Raw genomic sequence first — 25,069 nt, 5'->3', positions numbered from 1 at the left:
TGAGACAAAAATGAAATACAGTCAATTCGCACAAACTTGCCTGGTTTCAATGGGCAGTGCAGGCGGTTCTACTGAAGATTGCTTGGTGTGCCAATGTGTATTCCACTTGGAAGTTCAGAAATGACTCAGTGTTTGGAAATGAAGGGTTCTTTGAGGAGAAAGTGTGGAACTTGATTCGCAGATCTGTGCAAGGTAGAATGATGGGCATACCTAATCTCAGAAGAAGGGTTGCGACAAGTTTTCAAAGAACGCTTCTATGTAACTGGGAGATAACTGTCAGCTGAGGGTCCGTATTTGTAAGCCCAAAGTTCTGGGTTTTCTGTATTTCGATGATTGCTTATATTAATGAGATGAGCACCACTGTTTTCGTCGAAAAAAATAATAGCTACTGCTTCTTTCCTTGGTCATGGCCTTCAACTTGATCCGATATGTTCTGTTTGTCGAAGGGCTGAGGAGGATACTCTTCATGTTTTACGTGATTGTCATGGTTACGAAGTACTGGAGAAAACTGGGTATCCCAGTTTTTAAAAGAGATACCTTATCTCTTCCTATCTTTGAATGGCTGCAGGCTAATAGGTTGTACATCAGATGTATTCCTTCTCCCTTGGGGTGGATGAAGCTCGACACTGATGGCTCAGTTGGAAGCAATCTCGGAAGATGGGCACAGGAGGTGTCTTGAGAGATGAGAATGGGAACTGAATCCGCCCCATTATTCGGGAGCGACTAACAGCTTAATCGCAGAATTGTGGGCTATTCGTGATGGTCTTCTTATGGCTCACAACCTCGGCATTCGGTACCAGCCTCTTAGTAGAGAAATGGATGCCAAAATGGTAATTGAGATGATCAATGGTTCCTCGGTTAAAAATACCTTACTTAGTTCTCTTGTCTCCGATTGCAGGAGGATCACCAGGAGGTTCAAGTCACAAGTGACGCAGAGTTATCATGGAGCCAACTCGGTTGCCAATGCCCTAGCTAGATATGCTAGGAATAGGTGTATGTAACTTGCATATTTTGACCTCCATCCTCCGGAGGTGCCTAATTCTCTTCTGTCAGTTGGTCTAAGGATGTATACCTCGAGACTTTTCCGCTCTGTACCGACCGACACGGTCAGAGACTAATCTTGTATAGTTATAAATTAGCCTAAGTTTTACTAACAAAACACACCTTCGTTGTATATGACACCACAATATTTTAGACACGACAAAAGGTCGGTCCCAGTTATACACTCACGAACCATATCGATGATGCTGTAAATGTATGTACGTTAGAATTTTCCTTACCCTAGGGTAGAATAATGGTTGGCAATCAAATATGACTTGGGGAAAGAAATAAAAAGGGTCCAACCAAGCTAAATTTTCCAAGATAGAGTCCAAAAAGTCTTCCTAATGACTTTTATTGACTATTACTAATGCAAGATTACACACCAAGTGACCATACTTTGATGTACAAGGAATGGTGATTTTTTTGTATCTCCGCTTTCGTACCTAGGCCGCGGTTGAGGGTAATTAAAGAGCGGAAAGGGAATCGAATGGAACGTTTTTTCTATGGCATTTTTAAATTTTCTATCTTTTCATTTTCATGGTACACAAGAATGCCCTGCGTGACTCATATACATTTCTTCGAAGGTTAAGTCTTCAGCCACGATTAAAGCGCACATATAAAATTCACGGGGATGCTGACGGAAAGAGATGTAAATTATGTCGCGAATACAAAATTGAACTTTTTCTCGAACGGTCGACGATACGCATGTCTCGTTACGAAGTTGCCTATTTGGATTTCCCGTCTTGGTTGGATGCCTTTGTTTTGTTAATCGTTTAATTAGTTAATTCAACGTAAAATAACTTGCGTTTGCACATGCGCGTGCTCATATACAATGTTGATGTCTCTGTGTTGCTCTCTGCTCATCGTGACTTTGCGTGGCCGAATATTAATAAATTAATAAATTAAAATTTTTTTTCCACCAAAAAGAAATTAACTGATTTTTTTTTCCCTTTCTGGGCCAGTTGGATTTATCAAACTGACCCTTATCAATTATCATTGTCCCCATCTCTCTCACTCGTTATCCATCATATCAATGAAGAATGGACCATCATATCATTTCAATGTTTGTCTCTATCATAGCATTTCACAACAGAGGACAATTTCATCATATATTTATAGACTGGACTGATAATCCCTCCCAATTTTTACTGGATCCATGAAAAAATGCAGCGGGCAAGTTGTGATCGGAATTAACGGTTTGAAAAAGATCAAACACAGAATTGAATTATGTAATATCGCTATTCCATTCTGTTCCAATTGATTATTCCATCAAGGGACACATGCAATTAGTTTTTTTGATCTTATGGCACTCATGCCTTCACATAAATTGTGCTCGACATCTTTACTAGTCCTGAAATTCGTTGTTGGGCAACATAGTTAGGGCAATATTAACTAAGCCTGGTCTTCATCGTTTGATCGAAGTATATAAGAATACTACAATTATTAACATTATTATCTCTATTATTATTAATAGAGATATTAATATTTCTATTATTATTATTATTATCACTAATACTACTACTACAAGTCTTTTTCTTGCTAATAATAGATTAGTAGAAAAAATGGAAAAAGCGAGCACCGTGAGAGAGAGACAGCTCCATCCCAATGTATCATCCGTGGGCCCACCGGAGATTAAAGCCCAAAAAGCAATTGGGCCCAACACCCGAAGAGAGAACCGACGCCAGCGCGGTTCCATGTCTCTATCATCATCAATGCATCTGCTTATCCTCCGATACCGCAGGCCAACCCATCTACCCCCCAGCTTGTATTATTGCAGCCAAAAATCATCGATTCGCCGTAATTCAATTTCGATTGATCCAACCGTATATATAAATTCTTAGATGAATCCATTTCAAACCGACGTATTCGAGAAAAAAATAATAGAGCTATTGTAATTAATTACACTTATAATAATTATCCATGTGATTAATATCCCATATACGAATTTGTTACATTTTAATTAATTATTCCTCATATCGCATAACGAGATATGATCATCGAAAAATTTTGTCGCGCATGCTACATACGTTTATTGGACTAAATCCGAAATCGCAAGGAGATGAGACCATCTAAGCTTATTACTATTCCTTAAAGGATTAATTGCATCGGTGGTCCAAAAGATTTCATGAATGTTTCAGGTTGATTCAAAATATTTTTTCAATAACTTGTTGGTACATTAAGTTTCAAAACCGTTTCAATGTAATACATTCTGTCAATTCATGATTGACGTCGTTAGCAAAATGCTGATATGGCAAGAATATTATAATAAAAAATATTTTTTCAATTTTAATTAAAACTTCAAACTTTTTAAAATTTCAAAACGACCTAAGTTTTTGAACATTTTCAATTTTTCCCAAACCCCTCTCTCCCCTCCATTGTTCATCGTCTTCCTCCTCCCCCTTCACTGTTCATCGTCCCTAGGACCCCCTTTCTCCTTCGACTCGACGAGTTCCTCGTCCCTCACTCGGTCCCCCAGAACAACCTCAACCAAAACTAACAGCAGCAACGGCAGCGGCAGGGAGTAGATCAAAGCTGGGAAGAGGGATACTGCTAGCTAGACCAGACCCTGCAGAAGCTCGAGACCTTCCCATCGTTCCTCGGCTTCAACCAATCAACAGTGCTCGGGTTCGAGCTCGACATTGTGGCGTCGCAGGCCGCCTTGCGGCGGTCTCTCTGTTCTGCCTGTCGCAGAATTTGAGGAGAGAGAGAGAGAGAGAGATCGAGTCCCTCTGCTCTGCTTGTCGCCGTTGGAGGGATGAAGAACTCACTGGGTCGAAGGAGAGGGGGGGTTTGGGGACGATGAGCAGTAGAGGGGGAGGAGGAAGACGATGAACAGTGCAGGAGAGAGAGGAATTGGGATAAAATTGAAAAAATTCAAAAAATTTAGGTCGTTTTGAAATTTTAAAAAGTTTGAAGTTTTAATTAAAATTTTAAAAATATTTTTTATTATAATATTCTTATCACATCAGCATTTTGCTAACGGAGTCAATCATGAATTGACGGAATATACTATATTAAAACGGTTTTGAAACTTAATGTACCAATAAGTTAACAAAATAATATTTTGGATCAACCTAAAATATTTATAAAATTTTTAGATTACCAGTGTAATTAATCCTTTCTGGGAAGCTCCCACTGTCCCACCAAGTTTATAGATCGTAAAAAGTTGATTGGAGGAAGATTTGAGAAGTGTGGCCGAAGGTAACAGAAAGATTCCTCTTGTCGTCCCCGTTTGGTTTAACTCCGGACCAATCGACCCCTTGATTCGTCCTCTCCTCCCGTCTTTAGGTGTCATATTTATCCCCTCCAATGTCCTCAGTTACAAAACACGTTATTATCAACGAAGGTCATTCGACCACTAACTTTTGAAATTTTTTACTTTACCTATATAATATATATATATATATATAATCAATAGCTTAAAATATGTGGCGTGGAATATATATATATATATATATATTGAACAAACGAAAGAGGATTTTATAGTACAACGGCATATGCTCTAATCTGATAATCAAGAATTTTCAAGTTCAATACTTAATAGGACTATTAATGTATAATTGAGTAGATCATTTTTAATTTTCAAGAATAATTTTTCATAAATTTTTTTCATGAATTTTTTGACGAAAATTCGTTAGATATTTATATATTTTCCAATTGAATATACATTTGTTTTGCTGGAGATCCCGAAAATTATTGTAGTGATTCTAGTATAAGAAATTAAAATTGCCCATATCGTCAACTAAGAAGTGATTTGAGGTCCCATATTGCAATACTGGGGAGTCCTCTTTTTTTTTTCAAAATTTTAAAAATTATATTTTTATTTTTTATTTATTAACTATATAATATAGGTTTTTTTTTGGTGTATACCACCTGGTATTTTGAGTCTAATGAGTTCGACTAATATAAGTTCGAGCAAGATCGGCCCGCTAAGGGATCCAATTCTCTCAATCATGAATTTTCTCTATTTATAAGGCTTAAACATGCGACCTGCTTATGGATAATAAATGTTGAATCACCGAAACCAACTCACGTTGGTAAAATACCTAATGAATAACCAATTTAAGTTGTTTCTTTTCATCTTTGACATTACAAATGTCCTAATTGTTTCGGTTAAGTGCATTACACCAGACTATTGGTTGAGAGTAATTTTCACTATATTATTGATTTGGTCATGACCGCGAGATACTTTTAATGAATTTTTCGAACCCTATGTTGCAAATAAATTCCATAAATTAAAAGTTAGCGGCAACTCAAGACTTATTGCATTGCGGTGATTTTATAATTAGAACTATTGAAAATTGTAATTATGAGACAATATTAGCTTTCATACTGTATAAAGTATTAACTAGTACAATCTTGTACAGAAAATTAAGATCATTTACTATCAGTCCATTGTTTATAATATTTACATATAAATAGTTTATAATTAGTTTCATTTATACTTTATATTGATTATTACATAAATTACTGTGGTAAATTAAAAAATTGACAAAAATATTTTTCCTGACATCCGTAGTGTTGCACGGGTTGGATCCTAATAGTATCTTATAAGGCAAGAATAGTTTGTAATTTGCACCCACTTGGGTCCTAGATAATTGCAATTAAGAAACTCCTTTCCCTCTCTCTTTTTTCCCCCTCGCCCGCTTGCTTTCAAACGATTCTTTTATTTTTTTGGAACTTTAGTATTTGAAAGTTTAATTAGAGCCCAACTAATTCAGTCGAGTCGGGTCGTTTTATTAAGGAGTAAAAACTCTCCAAACGTAAATTTTTACATTCATAGGGACTTCAACCCGAGTGCCTACTTAAACGGAACGAGTGTCAAATCGTCTCGATCAAGCCGCTTGATTAAGGGTCCTTCTATTTAACAGCTATACATCCTTTCCTCTGCGTCCCTCCCAAAGTCCCGCCCAGCTTCTTTCTCGCAGTCCACCTTCTATCCACCCAAACAGAGTCAGACGGCATGAAGCTCCGGCCATGGCTCACCGCCACCTGTTCGTCCGCCGACTGCACTGCCGCTGTCGACTCCACCGTCCCCTTTACTCCCCCATCCTCTTCCAACCAAAGAACCTCCTCCGATACGGCCAGCACCTCCACCTCGATGTCATCCTCGCCCGGGACCACCACCACCGCAAGCAGCAGCAGCATCCAGTCCAGCCTGTCCCTCCAGACCCTGCCATCCGTCCCTTCCCTCCAGAGCCTCACCCTATCTCCCGAGTCCCTCCAGCTCTCCGTATCGCATTGCTCCCTCACCTCCCTCCACCTTCGCGGGCCCCACCCGATTACCTGCCTCGCCACTGACGGTCATCTCCTCTACGCCGCCTCCTCCCACATCGTCGATGTCTACGATGCAGTCACTCTCGCCCACCTTGAGTCGTTCAACGCTGGCGGCCCTTCCTCCGGCTCGGTCAAGTCGGTCGGCTTCTCTAACGGCAAGGTATTCACCGCCCACCAGGACTCAAAGATCCGAGTCTGGCGACTGACGGAGAGTAAGCAGCACAGGTTGGTCACCGCTCTTCCCACCGTCAACGACCGGGTTCGCCGCTGCATCCTCCCTAAGAACTACATCACCGTGCGCCGCCATAAGAAGCTGCTGTGGATCGAGCACGCTGATGCAGTAACTGGCCTCGCGGTCCATGAAGGCCTGGTCTACTCAATTTCCTGGGATAAGTCCCTCAAGATATGGAGTGGGCCGAACCTACGCTGCGTGGAGTCTGTCAGGGCGCACCATGATGCCGTCAACGCAGTTGCTGTCGCCGGTGACGGGACTGTCTACACCGGATCGGCCGACCGGAATATCCGGGTGTGGGCCAAGCCGCCAGGGGAGAAGCAGCACGGGCTGGTGGCAACTCTGGAGAAGCACAGGTCAGCGGTTAATGCCCTTGCCCTCAGCTCGGATGGTTCGGTTCTGTTCTCCGGCTCGTGCGACCGGTCCATACTGGTCTGGGAGAGAGAGGACAGCGCCAATCACATGGTTGTTACTGGAGCCCTGAGGGGCCACGATAAGGCCATCCTGTGCCTCATCAACGTCTCTGATTTGCTGCTCAGCGGGTCGGCTGATCGGACGGTCAGGATCTGGCGGCGGGGCGCTGATGGGAGGTTCTGCTGCCTGGCCATTCTAGAGGGTCACCGGAAGCCGGTGAAGTCGCTAGTGGCAGTTTCCGATGGGAAAGGGCCCATTCATGTGTTCGGTGGAAGCCTTGATGGAGAGATCAAGGTGTGGCAGGTCTCAAGTTCGAATCTCGGCAGCCCATCGAAGTGGGATTGTATTTAGAATATCGAAATCATCAAATTATAAAGTACAAACGAGAAAATTAAATGGTTGGATAAATTTATTTGGGTGATTATATGACGATGATTTTAGGCACCTTTGCCTTTTTCTTTTTGTTTATTTATTTATATGTATTTAATTAAAATTTATTGATACTTGCAGTCTAGTGGTAATTTAATAGAGTGAGTGCGAATATATTTATAATTTATACAATATTGACAAATATTGGCGATGAATACATAAATATAAATATATATTTTTATACCTTATATTTCGTTTTACATATTTTGGTTTCTTATAATGTAAGTATTGATGTGTAGCTAAACAAGAGTCGGCTTAAATGCGATGCCGCAAATTTAACTGTCCTCGATACTGAAAAAAAAAAGAGTAGAAATATAAACTCATGAGAAAAAGAAAAACAAAGATTCATATCATTTACTATTCACGCTTGTTATTTTAAATTTTTAAGACTTCAACTTATTGATTCAAACGACATTATCGAACAAATAGCTTTATCGAGTCTTTGTTCGTAGTATCCATTGAGATAATAAATCCATTATATTCATACATTTTTTTCATCGATAGAATATATGCAAACACACAAGAGCATATGATTTTAAATGTAATATAATTGGGTCTGCCCTATAATTCACCCAAAAAAAACTTTCATGTTATTGATTAAATTAACCTTAAAATTTTTCATATAGCAAGAAAAAGCCTTGTTTTCTCTATTCAAATAAATTGGACAGTCGAATCAAATCAAAACAAAAATGAGCTATAATTCATATAACAAAATTAAAAAATTATTTGAGTGAGGAGCTGAGAATTCTCCATTTACGACTTCACAACATCTTTGCTTAGCTTTTATATATATTATATAATATATTGATTACAAAAACGTCAACTCCGAGTCCGTCTCGAGAACTAGTTCTTAAATATCGTCATGGGCCTTTCTTTTAGCAATTTGGAATATTCTAATCTTATGTATTGTCGTTTGCCAAACCAAAACAAAAACAAAACAAAAGTTGAATTTCCCTTTATCTTGAAAATTACAACGAGATAAATGCCGATTGGCAGCATATGCGAGCTTATGTTAACAAGGAGTTAGAGATGCAAATCTACTTGCAGATTTATGATTTATTTTTAAATTAGAAAAGATAACAAAAAGAGTATTTAACTATAACCGGACTCATTGAAGAGAAATAAGATCTAGTTCAATGACATATGCTCTCGTTAGGAGTTAAAATGTTTCAAATTCAATTTTTGTCAATAAGGCTCCTATATTCCTTTATTTAAAATTTTACTTCTTATAGGAATCAGGAATCTCGTTTGTGATTAAAAAAAAAAGCCTCATTGCAAGGTCCAATTCATATTTAAATATTATAAACTAAAGGTAAATAAAATTAAAATCGTGTCTAGAACAGTCCAAATTGATATTCCAGTTTCCACACACAATTAATCCAAACCAAGTCAACGAATTGTGAGATATAAACAATGCAGGTTATAACGTGGGGATCGATGCGTGTGCAGTCAAATCCACTGGCAGACTGCACATGCATAAATAATTAGTGGCGATTTGTGAATTTAAAGAGATCTGGGGAATTAAGTATCGATGAAGACAATCAATTAACTTTAGTAAACTTTAATAATTTAAATAGTGTTTAGTAATGAAATTAAGTTTGTTTTAATTGATTTAGTTTGATTTGAGGAGATGATGACAAAAGTAGTTAAGAAAGTATGTGAAAGAATTTGAAGAAAAAAATAAAAAGTAATGATTGTGTTGTTAAATTGCGGAAAATGTGTTGAATAGTTCAGAGAATTTAATATTAAACAATTTATTATAATAATAAATAAGAAAAAGTATGAAGAAAATTTGAAGAAAAGATAAAAAAAAGTAACGATGTGTTATTAAATTAAGTAAAAAGTAAAGTTAAGTTAAATTAAGAAAAATTTGATTTTGTTACCAAACACACCTACTAGTAAAATTTTTATGCATATAATTAGCTGTATAACTCGCATTATTTGAACTTGTTCTTGAACTCTGCAAGCTGCATGTCCTCTTGCAAAAAACCCCGTATTTCATCGGAAAATAGAAGAAAAATTTTCAGATTATGAAAATTATGTCGTGTACAACATAAAATACCTCCGGGAGCGAAGCTTCGTTTGTAGAAGGAGATGAGATCCTCGACGAGACCGACCATGCATGAATTGATAGATTTGTCCAAGTTGAAGTTGAATGTCATTTTAATTACATGACTTGGAAGATATATATATATATATATATGGCAAAATATGTCTATCAATCTATATATATATATATATTTATCTTTATATTTATATTCTTTTGCTTCCCGCGTTCTCGCTTTTGGTGTGTTGTTGGAGCAAAATTCCACCGAGAAAGAGGGAAGAAAGGAGCTGCATTGCAGGACTAGATTAATTAGTATATATGGAGCAAAATTTCCAGAAATAGAACAGTCTGTCTTTCTGGACCACCTAGTCGATCACCAAATAAAATGTTTTTTCCTTGTTAATCCATTAAAAAAAAAGTTTCTTCCTTCAAAATTTAATCGTGAAATGCATAGGCAAAAAAAGACATTTTAAAAAAAAACACATGTTGTTACATTAAAAACAAAATGGTGCCTTATGCATGTATATGATTTACAAAGATGATTTCTTTTTTGATCAAAATTGAATAGAGATTAATTCATTTACTTAAAAAACACCGCCTTTTAGCAGATTTTTCTATCTTAAATTACTTCATCCGGCAGTTTCTAGATATGGTGGTTTGATCAAGATCACACAAGCCGTGTAGATTAAGATAGGGATAGTGGGCTATATATTATCGGGGTTTCGAGTTGGCAAGTTGAGAGGCTTCTATAAGTCACTAATGTATTAAGAATTACACATGATAAAAAATGTAAGATTAATTAATCATAAGATGCTGTGGCTAGCTAAAGGAAGTTTTGTGTAAAAATATTTTAAGTGATATTAAAAATCTATATATGCGCTTACAACACATGCACGCATGGTTATTCTTCATGAACATGACCACGCACCCAATTGATATACACACACAGACACACATTCATACAAAAAATATTTACTCCTTTTTTCATATACAGAACTCTAGTCTAATATTATGTCAATTGCGTTACAGATGCTAGTTGATCAACGTGGGGTTTGTTTATTTACGGAAATCAACCAATTCGGATTTATATATCGAAAATGTATAGTTAGCATGTGTCACTACAGTTTGATTTGCATGTAATATTCCTCCAAGTGTTTCTGAATATTTTGTTTTCTCAATCTAATTTTTTTTCCCAGGTCTATCTGATTTATGAATTATCCAGCAAGCAGGAAGACTAGATGTCAATCAGCGTGAGTAATTTGTTACATAAAAAATATAAGATTGACTAATTCCAAGCAACCATAAGATATATAAAAAAAAATGAATATTTAATTGGTATAAATATCTAATGTCTTAGTGTGGATGAAATAATTTGAAAAAATCACGAGTATTGGCTTAGATGTACTTTGACAAGATTGTGTAATTATAAATTAAAGAAACAATCAGATTCTTTCAGGACACAATTTGCTGATTGACAGTTAGTACAGGACAGTCAGGATTATATGCATGTGTTGAAACATAATTGCTCACTGATTAGCAAGAGCACAAGATTAATCTTCTTGAATATAAACAATTATATTTTATTATATATTCGGACATTACATATGGTGGACTTTTTATAGATTAATTCCGATTCATAAACTAGAACCAAAATATTAAATGGGTAAATTACACTAGTGGTTCAAAAAGTTTTACAAATGTTTCAATATGGTACAAAATTTTTTTTGTTACTTGATGGTATAAAATGTTTCAAAGTTGTTTTAATATAGTACAAACCGTCATCTCGCCATTGACGCCGTCAAGTCGATGCTGATTGTGCAAAACCGATTTTTGTGGGACGTTACATGATAGTGCAAAATGTTTTGAAGTTTTAACTTAATAGTAAAAAATATTTTACGTAAGTTACATGATGGTACAAAATTTTTGTAAAGGACGGCTTGACAGCGTTAATGACGGTTTGTACTATACTGAAACAACTTTGAAACATTTTGTACTATCAAGTAGTAAAATTTTTTTTTATACTATATTAAAATATTTATAAAACTTTTTGAACCCCGGTGCAATTTATTCATATTAAATAAATATATACTTATATCCCCATGCACGCGCACGCATATACATACATATATATATATATATATATATATATGTATATTCTCTTTCTTCGAAAGCTCTATGGAACATTATCACCAAAGAGCTAGTAATAAATCAAGTTTGATTCACACCAAAAAAAAAAAGAAAATCAATTTTGGTTAATTTTAAGGATAAATTGCACCGGTGGTCCAAAATATTTTACAAATATTTCATGATGGTCAAAAAGTTTTTTTCGCTACATGATGGTACAAAATGTTTCAAAGTTGTTTCATAATGGTACAAACCGTCAATTGGTCCTGACGCCATTAACATTTTGCTGACGTGACGCGTCCTATGTGTCACTTTTGTTACGTGGAACCAATCATAGTGCGCCACGTCATTTAAGACAAAATAAAATTTTAAAAAGTCCAAAAAAATATAAAAAAATAATTAAAAAAATACAAAAAAAAGTAAAAATTTTTTAAAAAATAAAAAATATTTTAAAATTTTGAAAATTTTAAAATTTTTTTAAAAAATTTTAAATTTTTTTTTAAAAAAATATAAAAAATATAAAAAGAGTAAAAATTTAGAAAAAAAAAAAAAAAATTATTTTAAAATTTTGAAAATTATTTTTAAATGATTTTTTTTATTTTTTAAAATAATTTAAAATAATTTTTAAAAATTTAAAATTTAAAATTTAAAATTAAAATTATTTTAAATTTAATATTAAAATTATTTTAAATTTAAAATTTAAAATTTAAATTGAAAGTTTAAAATTATTTTTAAAAGTTTTTAAAATTTAAAATTATTTTTAAAATTTTTAAAATTTTAAAATTTTTAGAATTATTTAAAATTTTTCGGCCACGTCAGCAAGGAGGTGACACGTAGTAGCCACGTCAGCGTCGGCTTGACGGCGTCAAGCTCGAGTTGACGGTTTGTACCATTATGAAACAACTTTGAAACATTTTGTACCATCATGTAGCAAAAAAAACTTTTTGGACAATCATGAAACATTTGTAAAATATTTTGGACCACCAGTACAATTTACCCTAATTTTAACCTGTTCATTACGAATGGTTTTGACAAGCGACGTAGTCTGTAAAGTGAATGCATGTATCTTCCGGGGGAAATCAAACTTATGCATATCACAGTTAAAGTCACATGTCTAATTAATCACGCAATCTCATAACTAATGAATCAACCTTTTCCAACCTAATTTAGCTGCCCATTTGAATTTGCCATCCAGTAGATTCTCCAGGAAATCTTACGGTCAAAATATGTATGCAATGGATAATGGAGATGACGAAGCTTGGGTTGCATGGATCGGCAGATCTTGACAAACTGATCGAGCACTATTCTAATGATATATATTGATCGATTACTATTCCAATGATATATACTACGTACTGATCTTCACTTAATTATGTCATATATACATGTGAAATCACAACATAGTTTAATTAGTTGTCTTATGACAATTTGTTTTTTGGTTGATTATAGTTCTTACTATAATAATTAGTTTTTGGAGGACCTAAGGGGGAAAAAAGAGAGACAGAAAATAGACTCATCACCAAACAAAAATAGATAACATGGGGCTCAGCGGTCTTGTCTCGTGCTTGCACACATTACAGCATTTGTACCGGGAAAACTTATATTAATTGAGATTGTTATAATTTGTGTAGTTGGTACAACTATACTTAGCGTGTGCATGAGATCGGATGAAGTGGCCACTTCACTCTCTTAAGATTTTTATTAGAAGAATATAACTATTTAAAATCTTCAGATAGACCGTCGTCATAGTAAAGTAAATTGCATAGTCGACCGATCAATAATTCGATTGTACTGTTTGTTGATGAAATGTGCATATGATTTCTTTAAGTGATTTCCTGCATAGCTCCTAGCTGGCTCCTACTCCAGCTTTCATCATTAGTCACAAGTTTAATTCAAGAGTTTCTTGACGTTGCTTATTAGTGTGATATGACCCGACTCATGATTAATTTAAATAAATTTGACTCCTCCACTTGATAAAAATATGCCATGAAAATGTGATAATACCTTCACCTACCAATTCTTGTAGCCACCTTTTAATTTCAGTATTTGACCAGGATATATATTTATAAGCGGGTGTGAACAAATTCGCTTATATATATAATTGTGCCGAAATTTCATGCTTTCACACTCCATATATATGCAGCCATGCATAGATATGATTATCTGAGGCAATCGAGCTGTATATCTATAATAAATCTAGATATATACTTCACCAATACTAATTGGTTCAAATAGTTCGATATATGTGTTCCTTCGGATCCGAGTCTTATAAATGGAGAAATTCATATTTGAAAAGTTTTACTGACCTCTTAGTAAGTCAATTCCACTCGAACTGAATTAATTGGAGCTCGTTGTGCTTTTGGATATCATAATGCATACCGGAAATCCATACATATACTTCATGTAGTCGATAGTCCAAGTGATATTTTTCATTAGAAACGTAAATATTACTTCTTTAAACTTGGAAGCAACATATAGAGAGGCTTTCTGTCTCGACCACCAAATCAATATCTAACATACAAATTCATTTGAGACTGATCACCGAGTTTCTTTATGTGTGCGTCTCTTTCTTTGTTTTTGTTTTTTTTAATTTTTTTTAAGCAAAAGGGGTTGGAGTAGCAAACTTCCATGAATGTAACCATACATCGATGTGGAAATGTCCAGTTCAAGTCATATGTGGCTACACTAGGATCTAATTTGAGTATGGGCTCATCATTCCGGCACTAAGCAGGTTTATGTATGAGTCTGTCTGTTGTATGTGTTACATGATATGTGCATACATACATACACATATATATATATATATATATAGTATCGGTTGTTAATTAAGCTGCCGATCAATGGGCCTTTGGACTTAAATATATGTTGATTATTCGATTAGAGAAATCACAGATATCCAGATTCTGTCAGAAGCCCCTATAGCTCAGTGGTAGAGCGTCAGTCTTGTAAACTGAAGGTCCGTAGTTCGATCCTGCGTGGGGGCATCTTATGCCTCTCTGTCATTATCTTTTTATCTTTTTTTTTTTTGGGTCTCTCTCTATGTCAACCCTCCAAGATGACCGTCATTCTCGAGTTTTGTAGAGCCTTAGATGGAACTTCCAACCCTTTCGATGTCTCAAACTTTCGGCAGCCTTAGATGGAACTTCTAGCCTTCTCGATGCGAAGAGCGCATATCACGGGTTGGTTGCTAGTTACGGTTGCATTATTGAAGTTTTGTAATTCCTTTGAACCATCATCCATGATCAATAAGAACCAATAGGCTTCTTAAAGGCTGCCCCTGGGCTTTTTTATGCTACGACGTTCCCCCAGGTAATGGGCCAGCAGAGCCCAGCTTCCATTCATTAGCTCTGGAAATCCATATCCCTGTCCTTATCGCATATCCAATCGGTTCCAAAATATTTCTTCCCATGGGATATGACTTGTTTTTACAGAACGCGGTCGAAAATATTTTAGGAAAAAAGAAAAATCATTAACAACCACTGATATTGGATCATTTCCTTGAAGCTTAAGGACTAACAATCTTGCTTGAGTCATTAGCAGCCACTGATAGTTGAAGAAAGTAAAAGGTATTAATCATTTGCATAGTTTTTATCGTTTCAAAAACAATATTCCATTTTTTCTCTAGAAAAATCTGGTAAAGCGAACTCCATGGATATCTTTTTAAAAAAGTATTTATGTATATATGTGGCAGGAAATATAATTTTGTACGTATTGAGAGGGCCAGGGACACCAATTTTGGGGGAGGGTGGGAAAATGAAATGGATAGTGGTAGCCTGGTAGGAGGGAAAGATAAAAGATAATAATTCGAGGGTGTTCTCGTTTAATCACTTAAAATTGGAACGAAGAAATAGTCCCACTCTATTCAAAATTCTCATATTCGAAGTTCGAATAATTACTTTTCCTAGTTTTTTGTCCACATCATTTATTGAATGGGTGTACAGAGTAGGACTTATTTTTAGGATGATAATGACACGTCGTCGAATGCAAAGATTTCTTGGCATGCAATCTCATAATAACGAGGATACAATAATGGAAGTTAAAGAGATGGTTTTTTTTTTATGTATATATATATATTCCTAAAATACAAGACATGTTGTTATTTTCTATATTAAAGATGAAAATTTAGTACAATGAAAGAGATGAAATCTTCTTTATATATATATATAATAATTCTCATATATATTATTACAAATTAGAAAATTTAGGAAAAAAATTAGTCCCATATTTTCCTTCCATATATGCCCTTTCTATTGAATATAGAGATGCAATTTGTTATGAACAAATATGTTTCGAATTATCAAAGAGAGTGTGGTACAATAATGTACATTTTCGCTCGGTAACCAAGAGGTTATGATTTCTGTGTCAATGTATTAGAATCGTGGTCCTCTCCAGTAAACCAAACATTAGGAAGATTTTCATCTAATCGTGAGAAATGGAATGTTTGATAAATTGCGCTGTTAAGAAATGAATTTTACCAATTTTTTATGGATTAAAAATTTACTATTCATGTGCAAACGAAGACTAATTTTAGGGAAAAGGCTGATGACAACGTTTCCTGCTCGCCCCTGCTCCATTAGTTGTATGGCTTCCATATATTCAATACCAATGATGACAGTCATCGTTCTTTTCCACTCTATATTTGATTTAATGTACGATTTTCTGCCATATCTACCGATTTCTGCTTTTGTTCAATATCGGGCATCATGTTGTCTTTTCTCCTCTCGGATCAGAAATATTTTTATAATGGTTTTCATTTTTTATTTATAATTTTGGGGTTAATATGTATCTCTTGCTATATTGGGTCTTAATGATGAGACGAGACGATACCATTGTCGAATGGAAAAAGAGAGCAGTATCTAGGCAGACGATATATGTAGACCAAGATAATAACGATCGGACACACGTGCATGTCGAGGAATTTATTTTACGAAGGAGGAACTATGCATTGCTTATTGTTCCTACCCTTTACTTTTGCAAATATTGCATGGTTCTCTTTCATGTATGTCCTCCTCTTCTGGCAGGTTAAATTTTATGTCGAAATTTGATGCCCCACAAATATTCTGATAATTACTATGATATACATACACACATATATATAGTGCAAGTTGAAGAAACAGATAAAATCTGAATTAATGAATGTAGAAAGGCAAAATAGATCAATTGCCACTACCCTTTTCTATTTCTAATCTCATAAAAAAAGTTATTGGGTGATCCTACCCCGTTACGTAACATAAGGAAGTACCAATTAAATTGTATGAAATAAATGAATTTATGCTAATAATTTGAATAATTGTCATAATTATTTTTCATTAAAAATTTTTATTGATTTTTTTTTCATACACTGTTAGTATAAGATATAATCTATTAAAATTTTCGCATACTCACAGGAGCAGTTCGTTTACGCAGTTACCAATGATTCCTCATGGGGAATGGATCTTTTTTCAACTTCCAACGGATTCGTCAGCATAGCTAGGTCTATATTTGTCATTTTTTTAGGAAAAAAAAGTTATCCATGTTATACATTTTTTAGTTTTCATTTTTAAAAAATATATGTTTTTTAATATTTTTTTGGGGATTGTTTTTTTATAATGCAATCTTTTCTTCTTAATATGTAACATTTGTTCTTGCCAATTAATTGACTGACTTGCAAACTTGACCAAGTAATAATGTTTTTTCCAACTAATAAAATATGGGCTTTAAATCCTATCGATCTCTTGATTGATAAAATCAGTGATGGATTGGGAGGCTTACAACATTGCCTTGGCACTTTAAGAAAATTTATATGTTATTTTTTTAATTTACAAAAAAGTTGATATTTTTCGTAATTTAGTGAAAGATTTTTCTACATATTTATAATATTTTTCCTCAATATTTCCCTAACTATTAGAAACTAACTTTGTGAAATGATACTCATCTCTTAACTTGAAATGAAGATTCATAGTATTAAGTCTATGTGTCTCTCTTGTAATCGAGATTAGAAATTTTGAAATGAAGAGATATTTCTTGGTTTAATTCCCTTTAGTAAGACTTTTTGTACCACTTTTGAAGAAATAATACAAATTTTATATATTAGTTGTACCATGTTTTTCTTTTCCTTCACGAATTTGTATATTTTTCAATTTTATATTTCATAAACTTATTAATTACTTTTGAACTACCAATGTCCCAAGATAATCAATGCATGCATTATATATATATATAAATGTAGATTGACCTTCCAAGTTCCAACAACTAAATCCTTTTTTGGCAAAATTCTTTAGTTTTATACTTCTAACTGCATTTGGTTCGCCTATTTCATCAATATTAATTTATTTTCGTAAAGTCGCACAGAGAATATCTCCATTAACTACTCATTGTTGGGCCGTTCATCACGCAGTGTTAAATTGACATAGCTACCATGCACCATAGAATGCCGATGTTCATCCAGTCATAGTGCATCTCATGGGACATCGAGTGAATCCATGTGTGTGTAACACTGTAGAAAATCTTCCGCATAATCATGAATATGACGAATTATGAACCTTTTGGGACAATTTCTAATTAGAATATACGACTTTTCCGTATTGGCATACAATAATTTGACCATCTCATTATGGATATTGATAATATTGAACTTATAAGTGTGTATCCAAGTGACTCCGTGAGTATTTGAAAATTTAATGTGTTTATTTTTCGATGTGAACCCTGATATTCGGAATCTCAATTGAGCCCCGACTAATCCAATTGAGCCGGGTAAACCTACTAAGGGTAAAACTCTCATAACATGGATTTTCTACATTCACAACAACTCGAACTCAAAACCTTGCTTAAGCGGAACAAGCGTCAAACTTCTTGAACCAATTCAGGTTGGTTTAATGTGTTTATTCTTTTGCATAATGGTTAAAAAAGTGCATTTATAAGTCTTCATGCATGTATATATGCATTTTTCCCTTTATTGGTGAGATTACGAGATATTCTCCATTCATTTATTGAGACTGAATTATTAACATGCCATATTTACAAAATTAGCCTATAATAGGGAAATGGAGTTGATACAATGGCACCGCCTTAGTAAGTCCAAGCAGTTTGATGCTTGTTCCCTTTAAGTAAGGTTTTAGATTCGAGTATTGTGAATGAAAAAAAATCCTTGATCGTGAAAGATTAATCCCTTAGTTAACTAACCTGACTCAAACCGGATTAGTCAGGCCTTGTTGAGTTTCTCGATATTAGAATACATATCGAAAAAAGAGATTATTAATTCAATTTTCATCAATATGATTCTCGTTACTCTTGGTTTGTTAGGATTAGATAGAAATGGGAAAGGAAGGGGGAAGAAGGGGGTTCCGAATCTCTTATTTGACATTATAAAATTTAAGGGAAGAAAATGGGGCAGTGCTACAACACACGTTTTCGCTTGGAAATCATTAAGAGGTTTAATGTTCGATTCTCGTCGGTGGAAATATCTATACCTCCTTATTTAGAACTCCAATTCTTTAAACTGACTCATGTGTCTCCTTTGTAATTGAAAAATATTAAGGAAGGGAGAGAATGAATGGATTCATCTGCCGTATAGACTCTTCAAATTTTAATTGACCCTCAAACTAGGGGAATTTAGAGGAAAAATGATCAATTGAAATGTTGTAAACTTGATGATTAATGTCCCATTTAATATTAAAGACTAAATTATAAAAAAAAAATACATAATTAATATACAATTGATTGGGGTAAATAACTTTTTTTAAAAATTACACATTTAATCTTATATTTTTACTGACTTTTTCACTTTCGTCTTTTTCCTATTTTCTTTTCTATTTTCGTCCTATATCTTACATTACTTTTCTATAATCATCATTATGTTAACTTCTCCATTAACTTTGTTGAGTTGGCTTCCCTTGTGTTCTCCATCACTGACACATCAGATACTTTGATTTGCTCCACTTTAACCAGATCGAGCAATTGGTAGTGTTAGAGTGAAACTGGTTCAAATATAGCTTCTTTTTTTCTTTTTTTTTGGTAGATAGACGAGGTGTGATCCTGGAAAAACTAGCAGCTTAACTCATGATATTTCATCTCTGTAAAGAATTTATGTTAATTCTAAAATATAAGAAAAGGTTATCAAATAAAAAAATGAAAGTTCGAAAAGAAAAGAAATCGATACACAAAGATTGATGAATAAAGAAAAAAAGAATATTATGAACAACAACTCTTCCTCTTTGTCACTGAGTTTAAGCAAATTAATTTCCCAAATCAAAGAAAAGTCTCATTAAAATCAATTCACACACTTATCAAATTAACAAAAACCTAATTTAATCATGCAAATCTCCAATTTCGCTTCAATATTCTCATTTCATTGCTTAGTGTCATTTCATTGAAGCATATTGGCTTTTAAAGCATATTCATTCCATAGGTGAATCAATTCCAAGAAGATTTGTCCAATTGTAAAATTCAAATCTACACCCTCTATTCAGTCTTTATCATATTCACCTCGTTCACTTTTATGTAATAACTTCTCCCTTATTATTTATCAATTTTGGCATTTTTTCAATATGAATTTTGTAAATTTTCGATCATTCTGTGTTAGATCTTAGATGATAAACAATGGAGAGCCAAGGCGAAAGTAGTAAAGTTGGATTCGTTTGTTACTTTGCTTGGTTCCGGGAGGAAGAGAAAGAAGTAACATTGTGATGTTGTCCATGTTCTTCTTCGTTCTTCAAGTCTCTCTATTTTTTGTCTTTAATTTTTAACCTTTTAGGATTTTTATTTTCAATAAATAAAAATTTGTTGATGTGTCATTTATGTTGCATCCACAAGGATCCAACTCTGCATTTTTAACGGAATCGTTAACGGAAGGATGAAAAGAGATAAGCAATGAATGGTATAGGACGAAAATAGAAATGAAAATAGAAAATGATGAAAATAGAAAAGTAAGTAAAGGTAGATGACTATATGTGTAGTTTTTTATATTTTTTTCTCTTCCTTTCCTTTATCATTCTGATCCTAAATAATGAACAAAATTAATTCACTCCATTTACTTTTTTCTTCTTACCTAAGTGAAACCTAAACAAAGGATTAATTCTCCTTCTCCCGCTTCCTTTTAAGCTCATGAGACTCATTTGCTGAAAAAGAAGAAATGCATGCTGGCCAGAAATTGCAATTTTTTTTTTCGGCAGTAGAAATTATTGCAAGTTGCGGACGGCGTGGAGTCCACAAATTACTCAGCGAGGGGATCCATTGCATTAATCATGCATGGATCGATTTGGAATTAAATGCATTGTTTTTTTATTTTTTTTAATTTTTTTTCCTAATGAATTTTTCCTATTCTCATTTATAGTAATAGTGAATGAGCAGCCATTATAGCAACGTCCCTTAGACGACAGGACCATGGCGTGCATGCGAATCGTCCTCAGCTTGGTCTCCACTGGATGACATGGCTGGCATTTCATGCGACCCAACCGATTCGCGAAAGGTCCTCGTGTGTCACTCATATGACTCGAAAATAGCTACTAATTAGCACTACATTAAAAAATAGTCGTGATGCAGTCAGGTAATATCGCAATAATGATTCTTGGGCACTCTAATTGTAGCACGGGGGAAACAGTGCACGTAACCGATCTCTATCAACTGAAGCGAAACCCTAATGTCTAGTGTCTACGTATTTCCAAATTAAGCAATGTGATTAACTCTCATTTCGTTTCTAAAGTCTAACCATCATCATCAGTATATCCGCCAACATCAGCATTGGCTGACACATTTTGCTAGAATTGGAATTGACTATGGCTTTATTCTGCAAATCTTCAAATCTGTTTTTTCTTATTGGTAATTGGGAAAGTAAGAAGTTCTTGTAAGTAGCAAGAAGTCTGACCGTAAGAGAGACATTTCGCTCAACCCAATGTAAAATATATATCGGTGTCATTAATTGCCAACGGGCGGGGACAACTGGGTTTGTTCGAAACCTAATCACATCATCAAATTCATTAATTTGCCCAACTGCAAGACTAATCTCGTGGACTAATTGAGTAAAGAGAGTTCAGCACAGTAACGATATTCTTGACTCGAAATTAAGAGGTTTCATTATTTTAACGATATATAAGATCTTGATTTCCTTTTTTCCATCTCATTCTAATTTCACGAGCGGCCGAGGACGTAAATCCAATTTGTAGATTTAATATCTTCTGGACAATGAACGAACAAGAAGTGGATCACACGGTCCCATGTTCTTGTCGAATTATGAAACGGATCAAACAAAAGCTTTTTTTTTCCCCGGCGTTCATTGTTTTCTCTAAATTAAATTATTGTTAACTACAAACACAGATGTACGTAGAAGAGAACTTTGCTTGTGGATAACCAATGTCTTCATCATACGAGGTGCATGTCACCTCAATTTGATCTACAAACGGAATCATGTCCCCTTGCATTTTAATTTGTGGCCGTATAATTAACGATTGAGGATATAGGAGAAAAACGAGAAATTTATCTCAAAGCAGTGTTAACATACTACATACATATATTATGTAAATATTATATGTTGATCATATTAATAAACTGTAATTATTTTTGGTTCTCAGAGAAGTTGATATCACCTAACACTTGTCATCCACAATTACTTCTCTTCAACCCCTTCTCGGATCACCAATTTGATCCTAATAAATATCGATAGACCCCATCACACTCTGTATATCTGGTGCAAGTCCCTGACCTTCTTCATCAGTACTGTCTCGGTCGATCATATAAATAATTACAAACCCAACCTCGAGGCCAGAAAGAAATTAAGAGAGTCGACAGATGAGGTCGCTATTCGATTTCTCCAGGGTATTAGATTGGGTGACCAAAATGTATGGCTACATATCGTTGCTGGACGTGATCCTGGCCTTGTTGGGCTTATTCGTGTTCAGCTGCGCGGTCGAGAAGTTCATGAGCAAGGGCCGGCGGCCCATGGTGTGGCCTGTCTTCGGGATACTGCCTTCGGTGCCTTCTAAACCGGAGAAGATCTACGACTGGTCCACTCAGGCCCTGATCGGGTCTGGCGGCACGTTCCCGTATAGAGGGATGTGGTTCGGTGGCGCTTATGGAATTGTAACCTGCAATTCCGTCAACATCGAGTACATGCTCAAGACTAGGTTCCACAACTTCCCCAAGGGCCAGTACTACAGGGACCGGTTTCGGGACCTGCTTGGGGGTGGGATATTTAACGTGGATGAGGTCCCATGGAGGGAGCAGAGGAGGCTCGCCACCTCCGAGATGCACTCGGCCCGGTTCGTGGACCACTCGTACCGGACAATGCAGGAGCTAGTACACCAGAAGCTATTGAAGCTCCTAGAGAAGCTTGCGGGCACGGGGGACCAGATCGATTTTCAGGATTTGTTGCTGCGGTTCACGTTCGATAATATTTGTACGGCAGCTTTTGGAGTGGACCCAGGCTGCCTCGCACTGGAACTGCCCGACGTCCCCTTTGCCACCGCCTTCGAAATGGCCACAGAGTTGACCCTATTTCGATTCCTGCTGCCTCCATTTGTATGGAAGCCCATGAGATACTTCGGGCTAGGGTACGAGGGGCGGCTCAAGAAAGCCCTTAAGGTTGTGCATGAATTTGCTCACAAGACAGTCCAAGACCGACGGGCCGAAAGGACCAAGCTCGGGAGCTTGCGCGACCGCTCTGACCTCCTGTCCAGGCTCATGGAACGGCCAGATAACTTCTCCGACAGGTTCCTTATGGATTTCTGCGTGAGTTTCATACTTGCAGGGCGGGACACGAGCTCTGTCGCTCTGGTGTGGTTCTTCTGGCTAGTCTATGAACACCCAGATGTCGAGTCTAGGATCCTGCATGAGCTCCAGGAGATCCTATCCCTCCGTGGGACTGCAAACAAAGAAAAATCATCGTCGGAGGAAGTGGTCTTTACGACACAAGAATTGAACAAGATGGTTTACTTGCAAGCGGCATTGTCCGAGTCCCTGAGGCTGTACCCTGCCGTTCCGATGGAGATAAAGGAGGTGTTGGAGGACGACGTGCTTCCGGATGGTGCAGTCGTGAAGAAGGGCGCCCGGGTTCTGTATTGCATCTTCTCAATGGCGAGGATGGAGAACCTATGGGGGAAGGACTGCTTGGAGTTCAAGCCGGAGAGGTGGATGAGAGATGGGGAGTTTGTGGGCGAGAGCCCGTTCAAGTACGCGGTGTTCAACGCGGGGCCGAGGCTGTGCATCGGGAAGAAGTTCGCGTACATGCAAATGAAGATGGTGGCGGCCTCGGTGCTCCTAAGGTACTCCATCAGGGTGGCCAAGGGCTCCTGTGCAATCCCAAAGATGACCACCACACTCTACATGAAGTACGGGCTGCCCGTGACCGTGCAGCCCAGATCGAACCTGTGACATTGTAGACCTCGACATGTTTACTATCAAGTTCATCACCGGCAATTTCTCGATGTAACTTCTTGTTGCAACATATAATGCTTACCGGACAGGTTGCCTATGATGCAATTCGTTCGTGCGTAAATTTCGTATTCAAGTAAGTCGTTTTTAATTTTTCCTGGTTCAAATTTGGTTGTGTGTTCATTCTAATTGTCCCCTATTGGAACGAAGCACGCATATCTAGTTTGTAAATGATGCATGAACTGTTGGATCATCTTTGGGAACCCAACGATCATATTATGTAAAAATAAATATTTCTGACCTTGTAAATTATATTTTTATAATGTGGGATTGGTTTGTTAGGCAACAAAACCAATAACTGGTTATGATATTTAGCCCGTGTTCCACAATAATATTAGCTGGAAAAGGGAAAAAAAAATTATTTCGCCAAATTTCTTGAAACTAAGTAGGATATTAGAAACTCACCCATGCATAGACGGCCTAATCCGTGAATACCGCATTTCATTTTCAATGATTTTTCTTTCCAATACCCTCATGGATGAATTGATTCGAAAGAGGAAGAAAAAAAATTGAGGATAAGAAACATTAAAAAAAAAATTGAAGATAGAATTTGAAAAAAAATAAAATAATAATGTGATAGAACATGTGGAATTAAGAGATTAAGGGAGAGCAAAAAATAAAGAGGACAGGGTTAACACATAGAGAAAAGGAGAATAATATTAAATGGACAATATTACCATTCAACTATTTCCTTTTTTTTTAACTTTAAATTATATCATCATATTTAAACTAGAAATTTACCCATGTAGAGGAAAAAATTAATTGGAGATAAAATTTGAAAAACAAGTAAAAATTAATGCAATAGAACGTGTGGGATTGAGAGGCTAAGAGGAGATTAGCGGCATGAGGATGTTATGGTTTTTTTTTAATTATTATTACAAAGGAAGTCTGTGAATTTAATACAATGAATAGAAATCTTAATAAGTAATAAATTGATATGAATAATTTCATAAATATTAAACTTGAAACCTCTTGATTACCGAGAGCGTGCGTCATTGCACGACGTTATTGTCTTTAACTTCTATCTTTTATTTTAAATCTTATCATATTTAAAGTAAAAATGAATGATTCTTTTGACTTTTCTATCACAATCTATAAATAAA

The 25,069-nt window shown here is 35.6% G+C and overlaps 2 protein-coding genes and 1 non-coding gene across 3 annotated transcripts; all 3 read left to right on the top strand.

The window, feature by feature from the left end:
* Positions 1 to 5,913: 5,913 nt before the first annotated feature.
* LOC116209951 (protein JINGUBANG) lies at positions 5,914 to 7,518 on the top strand. The gene has a single exon (XM_031543711.1). It carries the CDS (start codon positions 6,005 to 6,007, stop codon positions 7,313 to 7,315), a length of 1,311 nt encoding a protein of 436 aa, XP_031399571.1. The 5' UTR covers positions 5,914 to 6,004; the 3' UTR covers positions 7,316 to 7,518.
* A 6,958-nt stretch (positions 7,519 to 14,476) lies between these two features.
* Positions 14,477 to 14,548, top strand: TRNAT-UGU. The gene has a single exon. It is a non-coding gene; the product is annotated as a tRNA-Thr (tRNA).
* Positions 14,549 to 22,238: 7,690 nt separating this feature from the next.
* On the top strand, positions 22,239 to 24,159 carry LOC116211234 (cytochrome P450 86B1-like). Its single transcript, XM_031545520.1, has one exon. The coding sequence runs from the start codon at positions 22,326 to 22,328 to the stop codon at positions 23,904 to 23,906; it is 1,581 nt and encodes a 526-aa protein (XP_031401380.1). The 5' UTR covers positions 22,239 to 22,325; the 3' UTR covers positions 23,907 to 24,159.
* The last annotated feature ends 910 nt before the right edge of the window (positions 24,160 to 25,069 follow it).

Source organism: Punica granatum, chromosome 6, assembly GCF_007655135.1.
Source record: "Punica granatum isolate Tunisia-2019 chromosome 6, ASM765513v2, whole genome shotgun sequence".
NCBI classification, from domain to species: Eukaryota; Viridiplantae; Streptophyta; class Magnoliopsida; order Myrtales; family Lythraceae; genus Punica; species Punica granatum.
The sequence above is the reverse complement of the archived record's forward strand: the minus strand, read 5'-3'. Positions and strand labels throughout refer to the sequence as shown.

Excerpts from the sequence above, each read along its gene's own strand:
- LOC116209951 (XM_031543711.1), top strand. The coding sequence starts at position 6,005 with ATGAAGCTCCGGCCATGGCTCACCGCCACCTGTTCGTCCGCCGACTGC.
- LOC116211234 (XM_031545520.1), top strand. The coding sequence starts at position 22,326 with ATGAGGTCGCTATTCGATTTCTCCAGGGTATTAGATTGGGTGACCAAA.